This window comes from Salvia hispanica, chromosome 6, assembly GCF_023119035.1.
Source record: "Salvia hispanica cultivar TCC Black 2014 chromosome 6, UniMelb_Shisp_WGS_1.0, whole genome shotgun sequence".
In the NCBI taxonomy this organism is placed as follows: Eukaryota; Viridiplantae; Streptophyta; class Magnoliopsida; order Lamiales; family Lamiaceae; genus Salvia; species Salvia hispanica.
Genome location: NC_062970.1, coordinates 15282060 through 15291193, shown reverse-complemented (window position 1 = coordinate 15291193; position 9134 = coordinate 15282060). Strand labels below are relative to the sequence as shown.

At 26.4% G+C, this 9134-nt stretch overlaps 2 protein-coding genes across 2 annotated transcripts; one reads left to right on the top strand and one right to left on the bottom strand.

Moving 5' to 3' along the window:
- Positions 1–796: 796 nt before the first annotated feature.
- Positions 797–2280, top strand: LOC125197464. Its single transcript, XM_048096203.1, has 5 exons — positions 797–1031; positions 1122–1187; positions 1555–1637; positions 1764–1966; positions 2050–2280. The coding sequence occupies exons 1-5, from the start codon at positions 838–840 to the stop codon at positions 2140–2142; spliced, it is 639 nt and encodes a 212-aa protein (XP_047952160.1). The 5' UTR covers positions 797–837; the 3' UTR covers positions 2143–2280.
- A 6093-nt stretch (positions 2281–8373) lies between these two features.
- Positions 8374–8926, bottom strand: LOC125197453 (early nodulin-20-like). The gene has a single exon (XM_048096190.1). It carries the CDS (start codon positions 8864–8866, stop codon positions 8492–8494), a length of 375 nt encoding a protein of 124 aa, XP_047952147.1. The 5' UTR covers positions 8867–8926; the 3' UTR covers positions 8374–8491.
- Positions 8927–9134: the final 208 nt, after the last annotated feature.

Below are 9134 nucleotides of genomic sequence, written 5' to 3'. Positions count from 1 at the left end.
TTGAAGACAATATGTCAATCCAAAAGCACTAGCTGAGACATAATTTGTTTTGTGAGAAAAGGAATTTTGCTGACTCGACTTATATTTTGATTTATTTTATTATTTTTATTGTAACTTCTATTTTATTAACTGTTCTTTCTCATTTAATTAAAGTACTAGTTAGAGAACCATATGTACACGGCTTGAGAATTTTATCTGATGTTTCTAACAAATATATGTACTAGTTACTTTCTCAACTCACAATACATTAACCACTTTTACAAAACTTGTGTCGCATTTATTTAGACCTATTTTTATGGGACATGTCCGGATTATTTTAAATATTACTCTTGGATTATCTCATGAGTTCCTTTAACATCCAAAAAATTAAAATTAGGTAGTCTAGTCGAAAAATCATCCAAATTAGTTTGAGATTGTGTTGCTTCCACATCTTTTATTTCCCAAATTATTTCGCAACGAAAGCATGATGAAAAGACTCACGTATAATCTCCACGAAATTCATAACTTTAAAAGTGTCAGAAACGCGCAATATATACTTGCAAGGAACATGTGGGTGATCTAAATATTATCTTTCTTTCTAATTACAACACATTATTTTGCTTTAAGAATAGCCAATCAAATTCGGCCACGTCATTTCTTGGCGTCTAAGAATCTTTATCCTAGCACATATTTTTTTTGCTTGTCGTAATTGGCAAGTGTTTAGTCACATTAGCATCATCAAGCTTGCTTATCAAATTTCTTATTGCATGTTATAATGAATCAAGTTTCTTACAAAATACAAATGCTTTCTCATTTTAGCAATTGTAGATTTGTAGTTATAATTGAGTCTTGTTCAGCATGGCTGCATCATCATCCTCATACAAGCTCAAGGCGCTGGCCACTTTTGTCTGCCGTTATAGAGCCGTATCGGGTGGCTCATGGCGGAGCCACCCTATGCGCCACCGCGATCTCCCGCCTTATAAGGTGGGAGGTGGTGGTGGCTCTCTTGATCAGGGGCTCAGGATGATAAGTAGCAGCTCCAAGTTGGGAACGTTAGTTCGTGCTTGAATTATTAGTACTTCTTATTTTTTGTGATCGCTTCATTTATTTACTGAAAAATAAATTGGATTAATTTGTTCAAGGGAGAAGAATCAAAGTGAAGAGAGAACGCAATTGCCGGATCAGCCAAGGGTTGGCTTCTCAAATTGGTATAATATCTTTCCAAACAAACCATTACTCCATTCCATTGTTATCACAGTACCTAGTTAGTAAAGACAGTTCAAACCTTGATTTTCACTGCATGATTTTCAAATACAGAATATAAGAGAATAAAATTATTTAAATAGGATAGGAATCAGGCCCTAATCATAAGCCCATTACTTGAGCCAAAATAAAGTGAGAGCAAAAGTTTGGTTTTATTGAGGTTCTACACTTCAACAATAAGTACAAGATTTGATGGTAACATCTTAACTCGAATTAAACGGTTATATCATGAAATCAAATTTTGGATAATAGTTTTAGGATAACCAATTTTAAAGTTTGTCCATAAATATTACTCCATTTGAATTTGTGCAGGGTGAAATGGCTTCTGGGATATGTAGTGACATTTTTGCTACCATTTTGGAAGACCAAATGGGATAACTTGCTGATTTTGGAAGGTAACATATCTCTGGAGATCCGTAATGGTTTTTGTTTACGTTATGGTGACTCGAACAATGTTCTAATCTTAAAGTGTCGTAAATTGACTTCCGACTTGAATATTGCATGTATATATATATGATCAGGAAAGGTGGCGAGAGTTGTGGAGGAGGTGGAGGTGGTAGCGGAGGTGGTGGAAAAGGTGGCGACCACCGCAGATAAGGCGTTGGAAGAAGTGGCAAATCAATTGCCAGATAACAGTAAGCTCAAGGAAGCAGCTCAAGCATTGGAACATGTCTCCAGTGTAGCTGCCCAAGATGCTCAACAAATTGAGAACATAATCAATAAGGTTGTTATATTTTTTTATTTTATTTTATTTCTACTTAACTTGTAGTAGTACTTTCTTAAGCATTTTCTTTGTATCGGAGACAGGTTAGTGATGTGAAACAAGATATGGAAGAGCTGGAGAGCATTGTTGAACCAATTGTTGACAAGATTATTCATGGGAAGCACACAAAAAGTTAGTCGAGAACAAAATCCAAAAATTGTAAATTTTAAAGCCTATATTTTTATTTTTATTTTTATCGTAGTCTGAAGAAATTATGAAATAAAAGTGTAATATTATTGCAGTCTGAGAAATTGAAATAAAGTGTATGTTCATCATGGCATATCTCATTAAATGGAGAATGTCAAGACAGATTTCGGTGAACCAGAAAATTGAAGGTTCGTAATTTGCTATAAATGCAAATTAGAATCTTAATTATTAAGTATAGTCCAAAATTTTCAAAAATCAAATGAAGTGAATGGGGTGAGGTGTCTTCAAAAGACAAGGTGCGGTATTAATACTACTCAACAATTAAGTCACAAGGATCAATATTACACTTTTCTGGGCAAACCATTTGGACAAGTAAAATTGAGGCCAGGGGAAAACAAATGTACATTGATATATGTAAATGTATCTAAAATTTTAAATAGAACATAACAAGTTCATTTAAACATAACGTTAAAAATGGTTTGACTTAAAAATTATTCATGATAAATTCACACATGATTTCAAATTTATATGAATATACTTACAATATCCAATGAAAAAGTTAATTATTTCAAAAATCTCCAATTTTTTATTTGAAAAAATTAATCTTATTCAAATTACTTAATTGCAAAAGAAATAAATATACAATATAATAATTAATTCTAAATAAAAAATACCTATAAATCTAACTTTGCATAAGAAATTTTGGTTGGGGAATCACAAATTAGTTTTAGGAAAAAGATAAATTAACAAAAATTGTATATACAATATACCCTTTAATTTTGGTTCTATCTTTTAGGATATAATTTTAGAGTAAAGATAAATTAATAAAAATTGTACATACAAAATGCCCCTTCTTTTTAAGCCGGTTTTTATTTAAACCGGTTTTCTTATTAACTATTATTTCTTCACGTAATTACCCTTTTGTTATATTTGTAAAGTTAAATCACTCTTCAATTACATAGACTATATATGGAAAATTTGAAAATATGGAAGATCACTAGCAACAAAAAATATGAAAACAGTAATGCATTAGGTTTTCTCCACCATTTTAATCCTATGTATTTGGTGTTTTTATTTAGCGTGGAATCATATTAGCTTCAAAATTCTAATTGTTTCTTATTCTTAGATTGTACTCAAACAACTTTAAAATTAAATGTAAATATTATTATTCAATAATTGTAAATTAATCTTTTACAGAAATTTATGAAAAACCCAAAAAAAAATTTATTTTTTTTATTATAAATTTATGAAAAGAACGAAACATAAAATAAATAATTTCCTACTTGTTAACATTAAAATTTACAAAATGATAAGAATATAACAAAATGAATACAAATGAAAACATTGTTACTTTTAATTTAAATTAATTTCATATGTAAATTTAAACGGAAAAAATAGTACTGTAGTAGTATAAGTTAAAAAGAGAAAATGGGTATCCCAGACTCTAAGTCTCCAACATGACTTGTGCTATTACATTACTATAATAATGTTAATTCTAATTTATAGGAATAATATAATAAAGACTACAAATGTTTGCAAATGCCAATATTTATTTTGTGTAATGTTAGTATTACGAAATCAAGTATGCATGTATATACTCATTTTATACTTTAGAATTTTAAGAATTAAATAAAATAATTAGATTCGAACGACTACGATAACTCTAAGATTTTAATTATATACATATGTAGTGATCATTTTTATAACTTAGAATTTAAAGATAGTTTAATAATAAAATAATTGGATGCAAACGGCTATAATTATTTTGTAATTCATTGAATGTAACACTAAGAAATTAATTATATGCGTATATAATCGTTTTGGTAATTTAGAATTGTAAAGATGAGTTAATAATAAAATAATTGGATGCGAATGGACATTACTATTTTTTATTTCATTGGAGGATAACACTAAAAAATTAATTATATATGCGTGTAGTCATTTTTATAATTTTTAATTTTAAGAATTATTTAATAATAAAATAATTCGATGTAAATGACTATAATATTTTTTTGGATGACAATACTAAGAAATTATTATATACACATGTAGCTGTTTTTATAGTTTGGAATTTTAAAGATTGTTTATTAATAAAATATGTGGATGGAATGACTATGATTATTTAGTTCGATGATAACACTAAGAAATTAATTATATACACATGATGTTGCTTATATTACTTATGATTTTTAAGATGATTTAATAATGAAATAATTGGATGCGAATGACTATTATTATTTTGTATTTAATTGGATGAAAACACTAAGAAAATAATTAAATATGCATGTAGTCATTTATAACTTAAGATTTTAAGAATTATATATTAATAAAATAATCGGACGTGGATGACTATAATTGTTTCTTTGGATGATACACTAAGAATTATTACAATAGTTAATTTTATATTTTTGAATTTTAAAGATTATTTATTAAGAAGTATATGGACGTGAACGACTATGATTATTTAGTTAGATGATAACAATAAGATTTCAATTGCATATACTTGTAGTCGTTATAACTTAGATATTTAAAGATGATTTAATAATGAAATAATTGGATGTGATTGATTATTATTATTTATTATTTTGTTAGATGATAATATTTAAAAAGTACTTATATATATATATATATGTAGGTAGTCATTTTTATAACTCAGAATTGTAAAATTGATTTAATGATAAAATAATGAAATGCCGAAGTTAATTTAAAAGATATAATTCAGTTGGTATGGGAGAGTTTAAATGGAATGAAGAAATATCCTTTTTGTTGTTAATGGAAGAAGAAATTATGCAACTAATATTATCTACCTAATTGAATAGATCGATTCAACATTATTGATAACAAACTATGCCATTGATTATGTAGTAAATCAATTACTAAATATATAAACGTTGATGAAGGATAACGCTATCCTAAATTATTATAGGAGGGTAATTATGTAATACAGCAAATTAGTTAATAATTATAATTTTATTTTGTATGTAAAATACCTAAAATGTCCAACTTTGTACATACAATTTTTGTTAATTTATCACTACCCATAATTTTATGACTAATTTATCCTTATTTAATGTTCGTTATTTTTAACTCTACTAGTTTAGAAACGTATATCATTGATTTAGATTATGAATTAATTATGGTAATACTTATTAACACACTACATGGTTAAAGTACTATATCTAATCATAAAATAATTACTAGTAGTACTATATAATTTAATATAGTACCGTAAATCTTTTGAAAGAAATTCATATTTGATCATTTATACTTTAGTATCTAGTTTTATAGTATCATTTATATTATTTTTCATAACTTGTTTGATTATTTTTTATTAATTTTTTATTTCAAATTATCATACGATATAAATTATCAATGTTGTGACAATATAATAATTTAATATATGAATAAATTGTAGTAGTAAAGCATTTCTAATATGTGGACTACATGAGAAAATATTATAGCCATAATGATTTAACATTTCTTGCAATATCTTTTTTATTTTTGTGTTATTTTCCTTTAATGCTATTTTTCCTTAGCTTGTTCCCCTTTTCATTATATATCCAAAAGCATATATATGAATACTTTTTATTTTAATTTACTTTTACTTATGAGTATTTTTATATTAAGGAAATATTAATTATTATTTCTTTTTTAATTAACATGAAGGGTGTTAATAGTAGAAATTTACTACTAGTTGCATACTTGCATTTATATTTATAATTTTTAGAATCATTCAATCATAAAATAGTTCGAGGCAAATAATTTTTTTTTAACTTATTTTTTAAATTATATTAATTTTAATTTCATTGCATGATTTTTTTATTCTGGATGTAGCGAATAAAATGAAATCAACTTAATGATGATTAATTTGTTGAATGAGGGTACTCATAAGTTAAGTACATATTCTTATACTATCATTTTTATAGTTTACAGTTTTTATCGTAGTTATTTTATAATTTATAATTTTTTGATGCAAATGACTAATATATCTTTAATGTATTTTTTAAGTAGTACATATTGAATTTATTTATGTTCCATGGCTTTTAAAAATGTCGAGTCACTTGAAAGTTGATTTAATGATTATTGACTAGATGGGCGACGATAAAATATTAAATATATATACATGTTTGTCACTTTTTAAGAATTACTCAATAATAAATTAGTTGAATGTGAATGACTATTATTATTTCAATTCAATATTTATTATTATTATTTTTAATATTATTATTATTATTAGTATTATTATTATTGCTATTATAAATAAGTAAACCGACTTAATTATCATAAATTGGTTGGATGATAGTACAAGAAATTAAGTACTTAGTATATATACTATAATTATTTTATAATTTACAATTTAAGAGTCATTCGATTTGAATGATTTTATCATTATATTTAAGAGTCATTCGATTTGAATGATTTTATCATTTTAATTTATATTTGATCATACTCTATATAAGTAGTCATTTTGTTAATATTTATTTTTTACTATTTTATATTCATTTCAAAATTTTGAGTAATGATATACAATACTCAAAGAAATCGATGATATTTAATTAGTTGGATGAGATACTAATCAATTAAGTATATTTACAAATAGTTATTTTTATAATTTATGTAATTTTTATTACACAATGAAATAGTTTGTTTTTAATAACTATTATTGTTTTAGTTTAACTTTTTATTACTGATTAATCAAAATAATAATTTTCAACTAGTTGGACGGTAATGCTAAAAATTAAAATGAAGGGTGTTTATAGTAGTAGAAATTAAGTACATATACAAGTAGTTGCATTTGTATTTATAATTTTTAGAATTTTTCAATCATGAAATAGTTCGATGCAAATAAAAATTATTTAAATTATTTTTTAAATATCATGTCAATTTTAATTTCATTGCATGATTTTTTATTCTGGATGTTGAGAATACAATGAAATCAACTTAATGGTAATTAATTTTTTTTTCATGGTTTTGAGTCAAAATATTGATTATACAAAAAAAACACGATTAAATGATCATCGATTAGTTTGATGACAATACTAACAAATTAAGTAAATATACGTGTGGTTGTTTTATAATTTACAATTTCAAAATTTACTAATAAGAGTATTAAAATTGTTGGATATAAATGACTGTTATTTGTTAATATTCATTTTTTTACTATTTTATATTCATTCCATAATTTTCGAGTAAAGATATACAATACTCAAATAAATCGATGGAATGATATTTAGTTAGTTGGATGGCAATACTAATTAATTAAATATATTACAAGTTATTTTTATAATTTATAATTTTTACTACGCAATGAAATAGTTTGTTTTGAATAACTATTATTAATTTTGTTTATTTTTTTATTACTGATTAATCATAATAATAATTTTCAAGTAGTTGGATTGTAATACTAAATATAAAAATAATAATATTTAATCAATTGGATAACAATACTACAAATTAAAAACATTATGTGACTTTTTTCTATTGACTACTAACATTTTATATGTCAATTTATTCATTAGATTTGATTGCATATAAGGTACACGTATTTGAGTGTTGAGAAAATAGAAGAAATTTAATATTCTTCAAATACTTGCCCAATATTTATAAAATTGCATGGTGAAGAACGTGGTAAATTTATCTTTTTAATTTTGATCTAGCTATAATTATGTGGCTTTATAATAGATTGAATTATCTTTAGTAAATGTGCAGTTATTAAACTTAGAAACTCAACCTTCTATAAATAGTTATAAAAGGGTAAATATGTAATGTATTAACTACTATTGTGAAGGTAAAATACCTAAAACGTCCAATTTTGTATATACAATTTTTGTTAATTTATCACTTCTCTTAGTTTTAAGTCAAGTTTATTTGACAAAAACTTTATTTTTTTTACCTGATTTTCTTTTATCTCTTTCTTACTTTATTATCTGTCCATTAATGTTATAAGTTACAGATATGTGTATCAATTTAATCATAAAAATGAATCCCCTTATAATATAAAAGAAACACAAAAGAGTATGAAAAATATTTCAAATTTCCACCGCCAAACCAAATTTTAAGGATCGAATACTTAATAAAGGAAGCATGAAATCTTAGGATGTGCTGTTACCCGAATAGCTTTAATCTCGATTTTATATATGTAATTTATCTAATCATAAATTTTAAATTGTAAGATATAAATAGACGTACATAAAAATTTAAAGGTGAAAGTAAATCTTCAAAAAAATAAAATATAATAATATATCATCATAAACACATGAATCAATAATAGCGTACAATATTAAAATTGAACAAAAGAATATATTAAAACATAATAAAATTAGGGTAAAATGGGAGAGTTCAAGCAACCAAAATGAGGGCGAATAAACCAACAGCAGCGGCTGCGGATCCTGCTGCGTTGAGTACAGCAGCGTTTTTGGAGGGCGATGGAGCGCCACCGTCGGATGGAGACACGGTGAAGGATGGCGAGGGAGAGGCGGTCGACGGCGGGGGAGCTGGCGGTGAGAAGATTCCCGCTGGAGAAGGAGAAGGCGACGATGCCTTGGGAGGAGGAGGAGCCGTGAAAGTCGAAGGGGCGGGGCTAGGGATCGGAGCGCTGGAAGGCGTCGAAGCTCTGGAATTGGAAGGCGACGGAGCACTGGAAGGAGACTGCGCCAAGGCGAAGCCTAGCAGGAATGCAAACATCACCATGGATAAAACTTTAGTAACCGCCATTGCTGCTATGAAATTTTTGAAAGAGGGAAATGATTTCAGAGGAAATTAGAGAGAAGTGAGATTTTGGGATGTGATGGAAATACGAGGTATAGAGAGGATATTTATAGTGGAGAATTGGAAGTGACCGTTGATGGTTGCTTTTGTGTTGACAGCTAATGTTTGACACGGTCAGATATGAAGTGAAACGTTTCGAGTCCTTTTTGGGAAAATTTATCAAACTTTTTCCGAAATTGGAATTGTAAAAACGCGTGTGAATTTAATTTTAAAA

Excerpts from the sequence above, each read along its gene's own strand:
- LOC125197464 (XM_048096203.1), top strand. The coding sequence starts at position 838 with ATGGCTGCATCATCATCCTCATACAAGCTCAAGGCGCTGGCCACTTTT. Across the intron at positions 1,188-1,554 it reads AGGGTTGGCTTCTCAAATTG|GGTGAAATGGCTTCTGGGAT; the intron begins GTATAATATCTT and ends GAATTTGTGCAG. Across the intron at positions 1,638-1,763 it reads TAACTTGCTGATTTTGGAAG|GAAAGGTGGCGAGAGTTGTG; the intron begins GTAACATATCTC and ends ATATATGATCAG.
- LOC125197453 (XM_048096190.1), bottom strand. The coding sequence starts at position 8,866 with ATGGCGGTTACTAAAGTTTTATCCATGGTGATGTTTGCATTCCTGCTA.